This window comes from Crocodylus siamensis, chromosome 11 (assembly GCF_052110815.1).
Source record: "Crocodylus siamensis isolate JL-2025a chromosome 11, ASM5211081v1, whole genome shotgun sequence".
Taxonomy (NCBI): domain Eukaryota; kingdom Metazoa; phylum Chordata; order Crocodylia; family Crocodylidae; genus Crocodylus; species Crocodylus siamensis.
The window spans coordinates 31207061-31225171 of NC_143405.1; the positions used below are offsets into that span (position 1 = coordinate 31207061).

The 18111-nt window shown below is 47.1% G+C and overlaps 1 protein-coding gene across 2 annotated transcripts in view; it reads left to right on the top strand.

The window, feature by feature from the left end:
• The window catches only part of IARS1 (isoleucyl-tRNA synthetase 1), a 220151-nt gene that overhangs the window by 19951 nt on the left and 182089 nt on the right, over positions 1–18111 (top strand). For both annotated transcript variants that reach the window (XM_090022999.1, XM_090023000.1), the window contains exons 7-8: positions 13237–13354; positions 14376–14523. In XM_090022999.1, coding sequence (XP_089879125.1) covers positions 13237–13354; positions 14376–14523 — 266 coding nt within the window. The remainder of the gene's footprint in view (positions 1–13236; positions 13355–14375; positions 14524–18111) is intronic.

Consider the following 18111-nt stretch of genomic DNA (forward strand, 5'->3'; position numbering starts at 1 on the left):
TTAGCTTTCAGATCAGCAGCTCTAAGAATTAGTATTTGATCATTTTGGAATGTCACTGCATGATGAAGAACAACTTCACCTGAATTAGAAAACTAGTGGACGTGGTATTTGGGGCTAGGGAGCTGCTGTGTAATTCAGGATTGACTGGCAGGCAGTGGGAAATAGCTAGGCTTGGCAGAATTTTATTTTTATTTCAGTGACTAAAATTGATGTTTATTTTTAAGTATTTATTGCACTATTTATTGATTTTTAAAAAAATAAATAAATTTTCTGAGTTGCGTAAAACTAGGGGCACGGTGGGCAGACAATTTAGTAATGATAGTGTACTGTTGAGAGCTTTCTAAAGTCGCATGTCAAAATATAAAAAGTAAATATCCATAATTCAATAATGCTTTGAATCGTTCTGTTCATTTGGTAGTACATTTGTACAAGCCTGGTACCTTCGCTGTCACAGAGCACAGTGTGAGGGCAGGAGCTGGGATGGAGGATAGGCTGGAGTTGCTGGTGGCACTTGTTCTGGGAAGAGGTTTGTTGGGGGACTCCTGACTTTCAAATGCTGCTGAATTCCCTGAGTCCTGCACTGTGCTAGGAGGCAGCAATCACCTTACCTGGGGCAGGAAGCAGCTTCGCATAGCCCTTTAGGGGGTAAACCCTGCCTGGCGGGCACCAGCGGAGTGGCATACCGGCCCCTTGACAGACATGGCTTCCCTCCCCTCTGGGCAGTGCAGGGGCTGCAGGGGCCCTGGGGCACCCCTGTGTGCCCTGTCCGGAGCATACAGGGGCTGGGTCGGGCAGAGTGGGAGTTTGGTGCTTGATCCCTGGCTAGGACCCGGGCAGAGCGAGCAGCCAGCAGCACCAGGCTACCGGCAGCTAACAGCCCTGCCCCTTTGTGGCAGAATCCCTCCCCAGCCCTTCAGACTATGATCCTCAGCTCCTGCAGCAGCTGCCTGTGCCATTGCGAGAGGAGCAGTGTGTGGAGGGTGCAGCTGGGGCTCCCCCTACCCTAGTGTGTGTGTAGTGCACACAGCATTCCCCATCCCAGGTTTTTTGTTTTATTTTTTTTATATCCCCTTTTCATGCATTTTGATTATTATTGATGGAAATATTTTTCTGTTGATTTGTGAGTGTGAGGTGAAATCATGTAATGATAAAAACAATACTGCCAAGGATTCAGCTCCTTTCTATTTACCTTATAGTCCTTGGGGAGTAGTCTGTATTTTTTGCCTTAGGAACTGCTTCACAGAAGGCTTTGTAGTCAAAATATAGACAGAGAAGGTAGCTTTTCTAAGAATGTCCAGGAAGACCAGATGGGAGGTGACTTCCTTTTCTGGCTTGATTGCTCTAGCAGTACTTCCTAAACCCAGTTTTCCATGTCTCTGGGGCAAGATTTTTTTAAGCTGGCTACCAGGCCACTTGGAGGAGGGCTGACACATGAGGAAAAGATGTTGCCACTGGAACCCTTATTTATATAATCTTGACTGAAACTGAAATTTCAGAAGTCTTGCATCTTCCTGAGGAAGAAGCAAATGGGGATCTGGGAATCCTTATTAGAGAAGAGGCTGGGTTCTTCATAGGCCAAAGAGCTGAGCTGGTGCTTCTGACAGTCTTTTCAGTCTTCATTTTTCACATCCTTTCATTTAGTGGCTGGAGAAATACCTGTGTGTACACACTTTTGACCACTCTTCCAGCAGGAACTTATTCTTGTGTATTGCTATGCTTTCCCAAGTTTTAGCATTCAAGTCCATCTATGCGAAAAGTGAGGCATATCTAGGCTGTGTGATATAGTCCTATGTGAAGATACTGGAGCTAACTTGGGCATTCAGAAATAGTGTAACTGATATAGTCCTCTGGTACCCTTTGCCTGATATGCAGTTTTCAGAAGCAGGGCATATTACCCCAGTAGAACAGTGTGTTAATACAGCAGTATCTAGTATCTGAGCTATATTGTGCTAAGTAGGCATGCTAATCATGTCTAGACTTGTATGTGAAAACAGAAATTTATTCAACTTTTCCTTAGCCTTTAAGCTTATGAGGATAGGGACTGTGCTTTGTTCAGTGACTGATTCCTAGGCACTAGAGGAATACAGATATTTAATAACAACTTTTCTAATTTCTAGTCAAGTTTTCCTGGCCTAGTTTACCCCTCTGTAACAGGAGCTCCTCTTCGGGGTCTGTCTACTGGAGACCCTGCCTACCTGTTATAGGCCAAATCCCTGCCTTCTCTTCTGCCATGCCTTCTTGTTAATTGATTAATAGATGCAATTAAGTGGGAGGCTGCCCATTTCTGCCTCGGTGCCAGGGTGTGCTATCTGGCTCCATTCCTCCTTTATACTGCAGCCAAAGCTTTGCTGATGATACTGACGTTGTTTGGTCTGGGCCTTGTTATAATTTGGCCCCCTTGTCCTCCCCGGGCTCTCCGCAGCCCAGTCTTGCGCTGTGCCCCCACTGGTGCTTGGGCTCTCCGCAGCCCCGATGCTGCCCAAAGTAGGTCCCTGCACATGCCAGTCAGGCAGCTGGGTCCACCCTGCACCCCTTCACCTCCTGCCAGGACCTGGACCAGCGTGCGGCCTCGGCTCCCCACCAGGATGCACGCCACGGACCGCTCTCGCCCAAACCACCGGTTAAAACAGTAAACAAAACACAAGCCTCTGGGCTATAACATAAAATCCAAACCACCGGGCTATAACATCAATCACCCTACTGGGGAATACTCCATCCCTCAACAGTGACAGAAGTGGTTCCTGCGGACAGGCCTCCCCCCTTTGGTTGTTTTGGGAGAGCTCCTTCCCCCTTGGTGGCTGGCAGGGAACTGTCCTCCTGGCCTCAGGCCTGGGACTTGTATGTGAGCCAGGTCCAGCCCCTTTCTGCCAGTTACCTGTAACAGGTGGGTGCTGCCGGCTCTCTCTGGTTGCCCTGGTAACTCACAGCTGGGGCTCCCTACGTGCTGCTAGGGCTCTTTCCCTAGCAGTTCCCACACTTTATAGGAGCCGGGCACCTAAAGTGCCCTGCGACACCCACCAAGATTTGTCAGCAGTCCTTTGAGTACATCTTCATATACATTTCTGTAGTGGTGACAGTCTCTCCTTTTTGCCAGCAGATTCACACCACCTACATCACTACACTGAGTAAGGCTTCTGCCACTGCCCAGCAGCCAGTGAAACATGTGCAAAGACACTCCTGCATCACCTGACCCCAGTTGTCCTTCTTGCCTTGTTAATGGGGCTGGACCCAATGATCTTGCCAAGGTCCTTTCCATCGCCTTACAATATATGAATCTATGAATCTTTTGACTACTCAGTCCCTTCAACAGAAGGTGCCTTCTGAGGGCACAGTTTGCATTTTCCTGTTACAGTTGCTGAGTGGATGACCAAGGAACTGCTGGAAGCACCTGGTTGTGCATGTGCATTTGTGGCTTGACAGTAGCAGCTGCTGTTTTCCCCTTGGACTTTTACAGCAGATCTGGGTTAGTGTAGCCAGAGCTCTACTAAAGATTTTTCTCCTAACAGGAAGTTGCATAGATTTGTATCCCCCTGTTGGGCGTACTTATTTCTTAAACTTGATAGATTTCATAGATTTTTATAGACATTTGGGCTGGAAGGGACCCCGAAGGATCATCGAGTCCAACCCCCTGCCCCAGGAGCAGGAAGTCAACAGGGATCATAGGATGGGTGCTTGAACCACCTCTGGGGCAGTCTATTCCAAAACTTCGGGCTCGGACAGTAAAGAAGTTCTTCCTTGTGTCCAGCTTGAGTTGGTCACGGTGGAGTTTGTGACCGTTCGATCTTGTCATCCCTTAGGGTGCTCTGGTGAACAAATGTTCCCCCAGATACTGGTGGTCACCCCTGATAAACTTAAGGGCCACCAGCTCACCCCTGAGCCTGCGCTTTTCCAGGCTGAAGAGTCTCATTGCTCTCATCCTCTTGTCATAAGGTCTGTTTTCCTGACCTCTGATCATGCGTGTGGCTCTCTGCACTCTCTCAAGCTTCTTCACATCCTTTTTGAATTGTGGAGCCCAAAACTGGACGCAGTACTTCAGCTGTGGCCTCACCAAGGCCTTGTAATGGGAGAATGACGTCCTGGGATTTGCTTGAGAAGTTTTGTTCCTCAATCAGGGTCTTTTGCTGTTAAAATATTTAAATTCATTTTCTTCCTCTTCTTCTGTCTCATGATTCTTCTCTTATAGCACTGTCAGCCTCTAGGACAAAACAAGGATTCCAGAGGCATCAGTTTGAGGCCTACTCTGAATTTGTGCTGACAACTTGTCCCTATTTGACCTAGCTGTAAACTGGTACTGGTCATCAGGCTGAGGAATCAAGCATGCTGGCCACATCACTCATCTGCTTTGCAGGATGTTTTTCAAACTGTGTTGTGATAATTCATCTCTTTTTCTATTTTGGTTCTTAACAAATATATCCCACAAAACCTGCTTCCTGAGATTTGCTTTACAAGCAGAGAGATGCTTACTTTGTAAGCTACACAGGAGACTTCATTTTCTTTCTGGACTCTAAAGTACTGTTGTCCTTAAGGACTCTCTAGCCTTTCAACAGTGTTGGGTATTTGAATATGAACTGGCTTCTTTTATGCAATTTGTAGTCTAAATGGAAATAATGGAGTTCAGTTTTATAGAATTGTTACCTAAAGTCCAAGAAATGTTCTCCTTTTTTTCAATTAGGCAGGGGTTGCCTGTAGCACTCCCTTAGCACGCTTAATTGGTTCCTGAAAAACCAAGCCTTAAGCAAAACCAGAGTTAAGTGAAACTGAAAGTTTTTGATCAGCCAAGATGGCGACCGTGAGCGTGTATAGTACTCAGCGAGTTTCATTAAGTGGAATCAGGTATCAATTTGAAATTAGCGCTATTTCGTTAATGCTCAGCAAAACAGTATTAAACAGGGGTTGCCTGTACTTCATTTGTCACTACTGTAAAGATGACATTTATGTTTCCTTCTCCACATGCACCGTTCCCCCCCCCCCCCGGTTTATGGTGGATTTTGCAGTTGTCAAATTCCAGACTCACAGTATTGTTTGTGACTTGAGTCAGGGGTTGGTCATAATGAACAACTTCTTACTTTTAAGCGAGAAGCGCTGATCAGTCTGAATAGCTTGTTTGTGTCTGGTGACTTGATCTAGCTTTATTTTTTAACTGCCTTTAATAGAAATAGGTAAGTTTTTGAATTATTCTGGTACTGTAGTCATGCCGTTTGTGAAGTTAGAAGCCTCATTTTAAAAAGTTTTTGGTACTAATAAGAAATTTTTAATTTTCTTGAGAGCAAACAATCATAAATGGTAATTGCTTGTCAAGTAATGAGCCATTGTAAGCAGGATAATAAAGTACAACTGTGGGATGTCTCCAAAGCTGATGAACTTGAGGAGAAATCTATAATTATCTAAAGTGCTCTATTGAACTACTTTGTGTGTGTGTGTGTAGAAGGTGTATGCTGAACAATATCTTTGCACCTGGGAAGGATGTTCAGGTATGCAGTGCCTGGCAGGATAGCTAGTTGGCTTATAAATGCTGGGTTAATCTTGGCTTTCAGAGTCTCAAGTTTGGGGCTTCTCTGAAGTGCAGATCAGTGGCAGTGTTATAGTTATCTAGATTAAGGATTAATATGATCTGAATTTAGGAAGATTTTTTGTTTTGTTTTGTTTTTTTTTGGTTAATATAGTTCCTTTTGAAGTTCAGACTGAATCTAGTTATGTTTGGGAATTAAAGGAGCTGTGAAATTTGAGGCTAAGTACAGATGGGCAAAAAACCGTAGGCTGAATCAATTCAGTCTTTGCAGGTTAGTCTAAGATGCGTAGATTGAACTCATAAGCAAATGAATAGACATTCACTTTTGATTCTGGAAACGCAGCTATATGCCTGCGGAGGCCCAATTCAGAAGCTGGTGGGGGAGTGGCCGGCAGTAGACCACACTTCCATGCTCAGCGAGAGCAGACAGGTTAGGTCAAGGCTAGCCCACTTACACTGTGAGGAGGAATTTACTGGGAAGGTGCAAAGCATCCTGAGAGAGGGGACTGAGAGTTAACTTGAATGTTCAGGTGATCTGGGCAGAAGTTAAATAAACCAATTTAACCCAATTTGTTAAGTCTGATACTACATCCATCCAGATTTATCTTAAACCGGTTTCAGCCATTTTAGAGAATTTGACATGTTGATTTGTTAAGATCTTATCTCTTATTTTTACAAACTAGATTGAATGTAGGAATTTAGTAGTATCTGTGCAACTAAATTAAGCACCTCAATTTTGAGAGAGAACATTTTGTAAGCTAAGGGAACAAACAGACTGCATTTTTTTTTCTTTTCATGCAGAAGTGAGCTGTGATAATTAAAGTTTTTGTCTCTCTCTCTAAATGTCATAAATATTTTGCTTGACATATTTTCAAAATGACTTTCACAGTTAGTCTGCATAGGAGCATAGACTAATTCACCTTGCTGTCTTTCTACAAGTAGTATGCGGATTTTGATTTTACATTTAAGTGAACCTACACTAATTATTTTAACGTTGGGGAACTAGGCTAGCAAAAATGTTCTTAATAATTGCATCTTGTTTTTGTAAACTCTTGGTTTTATTGCTAGAAAGCCAGTCTGAAATATTTCAAGATGATCAAATAGTTGTGTGTATGCTGGTGATGCAGAGGACTGCATGTAAGCAGAGATCACTTACGATCCTGAAGGGCAGCCTGTTGGAAGCAAAAAAATGTTTAGTTGGGATCAAAAGGAGCATTAAAAATGCAAATGGATAGTTAATGTGAAAGGTGATGATCTCTGCTGAGAGCTTTGAATGGTAATAGGGTCTGAAAGCTAATCTCTGCTCAGCAGTGAAAAAATGTTTAGTCCTAAACTGCAGGTAGATGAAATTGCCACAAGAGCGTGGTGTTGGCTTGGCTTTATTTTTGCAGCTCCATCTCATGGTTCTCCTGATGCATTTTTTTTTTTTTGGTTACATTTTCATCTAAGCAATCATTAAATATTCAGAGATGCTTGCACTGACCTGTTTTTGTCCTATACTATTAGCAGACTATATTCTTTAAAAACAGAGGAAAAGTAGACCAGGTTTTTATATCTGGATATGCATTTTAAATGCTTTCCATTTCGGAAGGTAAGAACAAATGTTGAAGAATAAATTAAAATAAAGTAAATCTAGTTGTTTTGTTATCATTTGTCTGCATTAAACCAACCATAACCAGTATTTTAAAGCATTTAATTAAATGTTTTTTTTCTGTTTTAATTGAGCTACTGAAATACTTGCATATCTATTTCAACTTAGATGTTTATATTAATAGGGCAAACCAGATGTTAAAGACTGAAATGTCTTGTGGGTCAGCTCTGTGCTGTCCCAACCTTAAGAACATTTTTATTTTATAACAGAATTTACATGTACTTTGTGGTGTCTGGAAAAAACATGATCCTCAATATGTTTTTGTACAATTCTTTTGACTTTGGGACATGGCAAAAGGAGATGGGAGATTTGAAATATAGAGTTCAGATTATGTGCATGACTAATGACATATTTTTTTCACGTCTTGAGGCAAACTAAGCTGTTCACAACAGGTTTCAGTAAGATTTGTTGACTTTTCCTTGATTACTCTCTGTGAGGCTCAGCTGCTATACTTTGAACCTTGGTGTGACTCAGATTTCTCATTGGAATATTTGTTTTTCTTCTCTCTCTCTTTGGTAGAAGAGAAGAACAAATATTCCAATGAGAAATTTGAGTTATACCAATGATGAGATATATCTATATTTATAAGACCCTATGCATAGATCTATATTTACATATCGAGATCTACGGAGATACATGTACAGTGTGTGTATGTCCAGGTATCAACCACCCTCCCTCCCCCGCACCCCCAGAAAAAAAGCAGGGCAGGGCATGTCCAGGACTGTGCCATGAGGCAACTGGAGGCTTCGGTCCTCCAAAGAGACACTCTGGTAGTTAGCCATTGTCTGTATGCCTGCCTCTTGCATGATCCACTCTGATACCATGCAGGGCAAACAGCGATGCAGGCTGCAGTGACCTGGACCTGGGTTGCGTATCAGGTAAATGGTGGGGTGGGTGCTGTGAAAGTGTGGAGGACCATGGGGGGGGGGCAGCTTGGGAGGGGTGGGGTCCCCCACAGGGCCCACATGCCCCGCCCCCCAAAGGCCCTTGGAGCCCTGCCCATGCCCAGAGCTGCTTTTGCCTTCAGCTAGTGCCAGTTCTCTGGTGGGGTGGGGTCTATGGGGGACAGGTAGACCCCCAAGTAGAGCAGTGAGCCCATGCTCCAGCACATCCTGTGGAGTGTGGGTGGGAGCGAGCCCACCTGCCACCTGTCACCCACTGCCAGGCCAAAGCTCTTGACCCAGTTGACTTGGGCAGAGGAGGCTGCTAAATACAATGCCTGGAAGGCCTCCACCTGCACCAGGTTGCCTGAGTCCTGGACTGTGAGGAGTATGTTGTTGGCATACGCTGACAGGACCAGCCGCACTGCCGGTTCCCGGAGTGTCAACCCCACCACCCGTCTCTGCAGGAGAACAAGGAAGGGCTCCGGGAGCAAGGCATACGGCTGGCCTGACAGTGGGCAGCCTTGATGCGCTCCTCTCCTGAACAGGATGGGCTCCATCAGGGTCCAGTTGAACTTGACCAAACACTCTGCAGAGGCATACAGCACTTGGAGAGCCAGCATGAAGCGGGGCCTGAAGCCAAAGGCCCACAGCATGCCTGTGAGGTACCCATGATCCACTCTGTCAAATGCCTTCTCCTGGCCCAGAGATAGGAGGGCAAAAGACAGCCACCTCAGCACGCTAGCTCCAGGAGGTCCCAAACCAGGTACAGGTTGTCAAAGATGGAACATCCAGGCACCGTGTATGTCTTGTTGGGATGGATCACGTTTGTAAGCACAGACGGCAGGTGCAGCGAGATGGCCTTCACTGCCCACATCCTCCAGCAGACTGGCATTGAAATGCTAGTAGGCTGACCCTGGACATGCAGGGCCTAGTGTGGCCTGAGTCCATACAAGGTGGTGATGGCTGAAAAGGGTTGGCTGGATGCCAGAGGAGTGGGCCTGGGCAAAGTGCAGCAAAGAGATATAAACCTGGTCCAACTGGGAGTGGCATGCCTGCTTCTCCCCCACACTTACATAGGTGAAGACAAGGGGGTCTGTAGGGTGACAGGCACACCAGATGTCCACCAGGGAGTAGTCCATCAGGATCTCCCCCAGGATGCCCATGGTGGCCTGGTTCTGCTCCCTGCTCGACCGGTCTCGCACATCAAGGGTGATGTTAAAGTCCCTGCCAAGGACGAGGCACTCACGAGGGTATGTGGCCGCCTGGCGGAAGAAATCTGCCAGCTTCAGGTCCCTCACGGGGGTGTAGATGTTCAGGACAAGGCCCTGCACCTGGACCCAGAGGTGCAGCAGGTGGCTTGGTACTACCTCAGTGTCCTGGAGAACCTCTGGCTGCAGGCCTGGAGAGAACAGGGTGGCTACTCTGCAAGAGGTGGCTGAGAGGCGACTAAAAAAGAACCTGACTAGCCAGTGAGTCTACAGCTTGTGGCTAGAATGGAGAGGCATCAGGGTCTCCTGCAAGAATATCATGAGGTACCCTCCCTCCTGAAGGAAGGAGAGCACCCAGCACCTCCAGAGACCCTTCCTGCAGCCGTGGACATTGAGGGTCACGATCTTAAATGACCTTGTGGGTGGGGGGTGTGGAGTAGACAGTTCAGCAGGGCCACAAACATCTAAATGCCTGGTGTGGGGCCTGCAGTCTTGCGTAGCATCCTCCCATACGTATAGAGGGCGTCTATGAAGCTGCGGACCTGCCTATAGATCTGAGTGTTGCAGCTTTTAGGTCCCTTGCCTTCCCCCACCAGCACCCTTACAGTGGTGAGGACGCTGTCAAAATCTCCGCAGCAGTCCAAGGCTAGCTGTACCTTGCTGGTGGATTGGCAGGTGTAGTCAGTCAAGAAATGCAGTAGCTCACCCCCGGGGACTGCTGGGACTGAGAGGTCCACAGGCTTCATGGAGGGTCTCCCCAGGGTTTGGGGCTCAGCGAGCTCCTTAGGGATCATCTGATCATCTGAACCCTGCAGTCTGCTAAGACCCTGGACTCTGGTTGGGATTGGGAGAGCGCTGCAGCCCCTTGGGACAGGGGTGGGGGTAAGGATGGGGGTGGGGCTCTTCACAAGATGGTGGGGTAAAGCTGGAGTTCCGGGGGGGAGGTCCATGTAGGGTCCCTGACAAGATGGCCTGTTGATCAGAGGACCCCCCAGTGCAACCCCCTGTGGTGCGGGACAATGGGGCAGGCTGGAAGTGTGGTTTTTCTGGGAGGGGGAAGGAAGAGATCTGTCAGGTACCAGCATGGCTTTGGTGTCTACCTTGGGGTCCTGGAAAAGGGGACCTCCCTCCTCAGGGCTCACTGGGGTGAGCCCCAGGGCCCCTGTCTCCCCCAGATTGTCAGAGGGGGAGGGCTCTACTACTGGACATTCTTCTGGGTCAGCCTCAGTGCCCATGGTCCCAGAGGGCCAGTGGAGTGAGGGGCTTCCTGCATGGGCTCCTGTTCAGGAGTGTCCAGCAGCCCTGAAGCCTCATCTTCTGGGATAACATGTTTAATCTTCCCTGGGGGTGGGGTGTCAGATGCAGCTGCAGAGGCCTGCAGAAGCTGAACCGCTCCTTTTCCCCATGTGATGGTCTGGGGAGGGTGGCGGCGGTGGGGAGGGGGAGGGGGGTCCTCTAGGTCAGGGCTCTAGCTGTGCCCAGGCTTCTCTCTTGGCTTTGCACCTGGAGGAAACCTGCACCCACTCAGCCATAGGGCAGTCTTCAGGTGAACAGGCTTCAGTAGAAGGTGAGGGTTAGGGTGGTGGGGCAGTTACAGTGGGGACATGGGGGGGGGGTGTCCCTCTCCCTTTCCTTCCCTGGCTGCTGCCCCTCTCCCTGGGACTTTGACATACTTGGTTGGGGGGTGGTCATGAGGATCTGGTAGTTGTGGCTGGGGTGCCAGGAGGGCCCAAGTGGGGAGGGGCACCCCTTTTGCCAGTGGGACCTATGGACACCCTTCCTGCCTGACCCATGGGGCACCCATGATGCAAGTGCCCCAGGGCATGGCACTGGAAGCACCATAGGTCCCTCAGCATATAGATAATCCACACTAGGGCCCTCTTAAAAGGAATTATGAGGCTGCCCTTGGCCTTCAGCTGCACTCCTGCTGCCAGCTGGATCATGACCTGACAATGGAAAGAGTGCATGTGTCAGAGGCTGGGGTCTTGGCACCCCAGCAAGAGGGCCACCACCGGGGAGATGACTCTCCCCAAGGTTGGGAGATGGGGGAGCAGGGCCCAATTGGGGATATAAGGTGGGATGGAGCTGAGGACCAATCTGGTCCCCAGCTCTTCTAGGGGCTTGAGGAGGTATACACCACGAGCCCCCTCTCCACTGCCTTTTGTATGGCTGCTTCTGAGGCAAGGAATAAAAAAAACACTTGCCATGAAAGTGGGAGGCTGCCACAAGCTTGGGGGGCCCCCACTACCTGAGCCAGGAGGGGCCTGGCCAGGGGAGACCCTCTGGTCCTGATGACTCCCTGCTGGAGTCTCGCCTGCCCCTGCAGGAGAGTTCTAAGGCTTCTCTACCCCTGGAGGAGGTTGTTTGGACTCTGCTGGCATGGGGGGCTGCAGGGACATGCATCCTCTTGGGGGCTTGGCTGGGATCTGCTCCCATAGTGGGGGCTGCAGGAAGTTCTGTGAAGGAATCTCTCCCCCCCCGAAGATTCCTGCCCTGCCATTGCTTCACAACAGGGAAGGGAAAGGAGTGGGGGAAAAACAAAACAAAACAAACAAACCCCAAAAAAGTACAGTGGGGCTGGTGACTAATGCGGGCAGGTTGGGGTTGTGGGGGAAATATAGGGGAAGAGGGCTGAAGCTCACTGAGCTACATCCCTGCAGGAAAAAAGCTGAGAGGGCTGTGCTTGCGGAATGTGGGGGAGGGGGGGAAGCATGCACATGCACGCACACACATGTGGATGGGCTGGCGAGACTCGAGCTGGCTTGCTCAGCCCCACAACAAACACCAGGGCAGGGGGAGTGGACCACAGGACTTGTCACATAGGGTAAAATACACAGGGAAGGCTGCTGAGGCAGATGTAAAAGATGGCTGGAGCGGTGGAGGGGCTTTGTTTGTTGGAGATCAGTTCAGGAGCCCCTCAGGCCTCCAGCTAGGTGCTTGACAGTGGGCAAGGAAATAAAGCAGGATCATTTGCAGTTAGGCAGCTGTGTGGGAGGACAGGAGCAATCAATCAATTAGGGAGTAATTCAGTGCAGGTGTGGTGTTGAGTGGTGCAAGGTGGTGTAGTGGGGAATCTCCCTTTCTCTTGAGAGGGGGCAGCAGCAGTGATGGTAGGAGCCATCCACTTCAGCCACTTGGGGTGTGCGTCTGCTGAGAGTGGAGGTGAAGGTGGGGGGTGGTCTGCCATGGGAGCTGGGGCAGGCAAGGCACCTTTAGGCTCCAGCGGTGGTGGTGGTGGTGGTGGGGGAGGAGGGGCCCACAGGCAATATAGGCTCCCTCCCCAGGCTGTTGTGGGCTGGGTAGGTACAGAAGATGGGGTGAGGTGCAGTGTAGGGGGGCCCTCCTCAAGGGGGGCAACAACATGCAGCAGAGGGTCCCCTTTTGGGGAGGCAGCAACAGCAGCAGACCAAGGCAGGAAGGGGTGCAGCCAACTTACTCCCAAAAGCTCTGAGACCAAGCCAGCAGCCAGTAGTAGCCAGAGGCAGGAAAGGGCCTGGACATCTCCACAAACTCCTGAGACCAAGCATGCAGCAGCAGCAGCAGCAGCAGCCTGGGACAGGAAGCAGTATGGCCAACTTCTTCCCAGAGGCTCCCCTCCCCGCCCCCGAAGCTCCTGAGGGCAAGTAGCCCTGAGCTGCTCACCAGGCAGGCCTTTATACTGCTGGGGCCAGTAGCTGGCCCCAGGCTCTAGCGACCCCTGGCTGCAGATCTGGGAGGAGCCGGGCAGGGTTATTTTGCTCCAAGAGGCACAACTTGCCCCACACCAAAGTGCATGTCTGGGCACATGTATTGAGGCAAAAATCCCTGGCTCAGACTTGTGCCACTCTTGTCTGAGCTGCTGCAAGCGCAAGTGCCTGTATGTATAGATGTGCCCACAGAGTTAAAAATACCTCTCTTACTGAATTATCATTCTGTGAGTTTTTGTTTGGTTTTGTTGTTTTGGAGTACATTTTTAACAGCTGTAATATGTTTGTTTACTTTTAGGTGGGTTTTCAAGCAGCTGTATGACAAAGGTCTGGTTTACAGAGGAGTTAAAGTTATGCCTTTCTCTACTGCATGTAACACTCCTCTTTCAAACTTTGAATCTCATCAGAACTATAAGGTATGTCACTACATATCATGTTAATTTGACTGTTGAAACTGCTATTTTGCACTAGAGTTTTTTGTTTTACGTTAAAAAGCTTAAGTTGTTGAATTGGGTGATATACCAGCAGATTTCATTCTGATAACATAATGTTGTTGAAGAGTTGAATTGCTTATGTATAACTCTGGCTTTTTTTTTTTTTTTTTACTGTTCCTTTAAGTCATTATTTATTGGTGCCTTTGTAAATAAGTCATTATACCTTGCTGCCAAGAAACATTATTTCTTGCTGCCAATAAATAAACTTGACTATTTAAATCTCAAGTTAAGTTGCCTGTAAGAACAAAGCTTTCTTAGTGCTGACGGGCAGTTAACCAGGTAGAAAAATAATTGTGACATTCTTGTGACATACAAAGATGAAACCAATGTTATGTCAATGTTGGCAGTTTTTGTGGCCATTTTGTGCTCAAGAACATTTTAGCTCTTCTTTGTATTTGTTAATGACAATTGCTTGTCAGGGGAGAATTTTCTAAAATCATCGGTCCGTCCGTCCGTCGTTCGCCCCCCCCCCCCGATATAAGGTAGAAAAAACTAATAATTTACTCTAGATTTGTAATAACTAACAAACTGCTTATTTTCCTATAGTGTTACCTCAGTTTCAGATTTTAGGTTATCTTAAACTGGGATTGTCAAAAGCATCCATAAGAGTTTGGCTCACAGCTCTCATTCAGTTTCTACAGATTTAACTAACTGCCAATGATTCCTGTGACAATTCCAGCTTCTATACGTTGTGGCTGTTTTGGGTCATTTTGTGATTTGGCCAGTTTGTTCTACAGTAGGAAAGTTGGTCCATATCTGCATTCAGTCTTCCTGCCACTTATTGAGGCTGAAACAGGTCTAATCAAGTCAAATTGGAGGGTGCTAAAACAGCCAGGTACATATGTATGACAACATACTGTCACTGCTTTTTCTTTGGAGTATTTTGTCCTTGACTCATAAGACCAAACCTCTTGTTCCTTCCCCATCCCTTTTTTTTGTAAAGGATGTTCAAGATCCATCAGTAATTGTAAGCTTCCCACTGGATGAAGATGAAAACATCTCTCTTGTTGCTTGGACAACTACTCCTTGGACTCTACCAAGTAATCTGGCCCTCTGTGTTAATCCAGAATTGCAGTATGTGAAACTGAAAGGTAAGTACTAACTTGATATGAAATGCAGTGAAAACTTAGTTCCTTTGGTCACAAGTTCACATACCCAAGTCTCTGTGATAGAAGGTTTTATTTTATTTTCGGCATATAGCATTTCACTGGGGCTCACTGACTGAGGCTTGGAGAATGGTTGGATAATTTACTGCATGGCTGGAGTTTCTACTTTGTGCTCTTGGATTATAAATTACCTATTTTACATTTTACATTTAAAGTACTGATAGTTGCAAAGTTAACGCCATTTTCTAGCAAATGAAAGGCCTTAGTTACCTGATCTCTTACCTTCCTTCGGTTACCCCCCACATCCCACTGTATAAAGTGATTTTTTTTAACTCCATTTTCACTCCTTTCAATTTTTCTACCCGACCTCACTTCTGACTGTATCGGGCCAAACCTGCTTATTATCTTCTGAGGAGAATTGGAGCACATTAGGTTGGCTCAAATGGGATTTTAAGGTAACCCCTTCCTCAGGGAAAGAGTTGTACTACAGCACATTCCTGTAGTTTAAAAGGGGAACCCATGTACAATAGGGTAAGTCGTATGTATGTCTTTTTTTCCTCATTACTTTTGCCATCTTTTTAAGGTTTGCAGTTCCATTCTTTCAGTAGTTAAAGGAATGCTATCTTGATCACTTATTCCCTTGTATCATTTTCAGAAAGGGATTTTTTTTACTACAATGTCCATACTAGTAATGCTGTTTTTACCATGCTTTGTTCTGAAAAATGTCAAAATAGATTATGACAGAATTTTACTATAGCTAGTTTACATAATACATTGTAAATCAGTGAATATGAACTTGAAGAAAAATGATTGCCCCTGCATTGAATTTTCAGAAATTCCAGGACTATTCACTTTTTTCTAAAATTGTGTAACAGCATAAAATGATTCAGCTTTAACCCAGATCAAATGCCATAGTTAAAAATGATAAAATTTCTTCTCCAAAAACCCTTTAAATTTAACTACTACTGTCCTCAGCATGCCATATGTGAAACATAATGTGCCTTAGAGTGGGTAATTTTTCTATATCTTCAGTTGAACTATTTCTCTTTTAAGACAGCTTTTCTGACCTTTCCTTCTCATATTAAAGCACATAGTGATCTTGAGACAGTCAGTCAGCTCAGAAAGAGTTAAGAGTACTTTTAGATATGACATGGGGTGCACCAATAGAAATTTTTGGGCTGATACTGATAGCTGATTTTTAAGGAGACATATCAGCCAATATTGATCCAGTTTCCAATACCAGCCCAGCACCTTGGAGAGCTGTGTGCAGCTGGTAAGTGGTGTGGTGGGAGAAGATAGGGGAGGCATGAGGGGGAGCAGGAGGCATGAGGGGGAGCAGGTTGAGGCCCCTGCGGTGAGGGAGGCATAGGGCAGGGGCTGGGGCAAGTGCTGCCCAGCTGGGTCAAGGCGGGGTGGGTGCAGGATGGAGCCGCAGCTCAGCTGGGGGTGGGGAGGGGAGCATCTTGGCAGGCACGGGGTGGGGGGCATGTGGCTCCAGATCTGTGTGGAGGGGTGGGGTGAGCTGGGGCTAGGGCTGCACCAAGCTCTTTCTGGCTGGGCTCGGCCCAGGTGGTAGTGGCGCTTGGGAGGGCTACGGCGAATTTTGGGGTGGCTGCAGCTCACCCCTGTAGCCCCATGCCCAGTGCCACCACCACCTGACCCCGGGAAGAGCTTGGCGCAGCCCCAGCCTGCCAGGTCCTGTGCAGATCTGGGGCCAGATGAGTGGTGGGAGCTGCTGGATGAGCTGCCAGACCAGCAGCTCCCAGACCAGTGGTGTGAGCTCTTCTCCCTCCCCGCACTCCTTAGATGAGCTACGGCCCTGTCCCATGCCTGCTCCACCCTAGCCCCATGCCTCCCTCACCATGGGGGCCTTGATCTGTGCCCCCACCCCTTCCATCCCCTTCCCTTTTCCCCCCTCCCCTTCCACCACACCACTTACCAGCTGGAGGCAGCTGTCCACGTTGCTGGGCTGTGTTCCTTGCCGCCTGTGCTACGCTGCAGCTGTGCATGTGCACGGACCATTTATCAGCCAAATTGTTGGCCTGATATCGCTGCTTTCCAATACAGACATTTTTCTTTATATTGGTGCCGATCCAATATTGGACCAATGCATCGGTGCACCTCTAGATATGGCACTTGTCTGCTGTCAGTTATTTTGTACTGAAATTTTTCTTGCCACCTGACTATTGGTAAAGGTGTGACACTATACACAACGTACAGTGGGGAGAAAAGACTTCCCCCTCCCTTACCTCTTTTAAGATAAAAATATGCAAAGAGAAAGCATGTTTTTTGTTGTTGGTGCTTGTAACCCTTTCGAACAGTTCATGTACATAATTATTTTAACCCAAAGAGTGTATTACCTATCATAAAGATTTAACGGATTAAAAGTAATTCTTCAGCATAATCAGAGGTCAAGCAAACTTGTCCTTGTATAGAATCATCTTTTAAGTAATCAGAATTTGTGAATCTACTACCTAAATCCCTAAAGTGAATGTGTGATATGAAAGTAAAATGTTTTATTACAGAATTGTTCTCAAACTGTTCCTAAAGTACCTATGGCAGAAGTTGGCAGCTGCCTCTGCCATAATGGCAAAACACATTAGGCTTTAAGAAAAGATGCTTGCTTCTTTGTCACAGTTTAGGACTCTAAGGACTTGATCAGAAGAGGTCTTAGAAATTTCTAACTAAAAAAAGGTGTGATATAGTCTGCTGGAGTCACAAAACTTGTTTTTTGTTCCTGGCTCTGCTGCTGCTTTTTAGTGTGAATTTTTATATTGTATAGATATGTAAAACAAAAGCAAGGCCACATTTAACTTTTCTATAGCCTTGTTTCATATTTATCCTACTTGGCTTTCAGGAGTTTGGCAGCTTCTCATGGTTCTGCACTGCTATACTTAGCAGTTCTGTTGCAGAAGGCCAAAACGTCCCCTGTAAGGCACCAGCCATTGAGGGTACAATGGCAGGCAAAAAGTGCGGGGTGTGTTTTTTGGGGTATGGATATATTTGGGATTGTTGTTAGTAGGACAGTTGTGCAGACTTGGGCCATCTCTTGGTTATCTCCATTTGTCTGCTGTTATAAAGTACTAGCTAATTGCCTGTCAAGAATGACACGGGGCGGGGAAGGGACTGGGATGTAGTGCTGCCACCTAACGCCCCATGCTGCCGCTGTTCTACCTCTTGCAGGGAGCGGGGCGGGGGAGCCGAGGTCAGAAGCAGTGGCCTCAGCTCCCCCACCCCCTGTCCGGTCCTTGGTGCAACTTTAGAATCATGGCAGCATTCCCCCACACTTGGTGCACTCTGATTTGGCTGTTTCCATCAACCAGTCAGAGTGTGAGTAAAGCATTACAGATAGACAGACAGAGACAGACTTAGGCTTTTTATACTAATAGAATTGACATGTTGATGAAAAGTATTGTATAAGAAATTATTACTGTTGTTTATACTAAAAATAACTATATGAAATCTTTATGACTGGTTAGTGGTAATTATGTAGTCCCAAATATGGCAACTTTGCATAATCAGGTGGGGGTACTGACAAATTGACTGTCTGTCTACAGGAGTAGCTCTCAACTG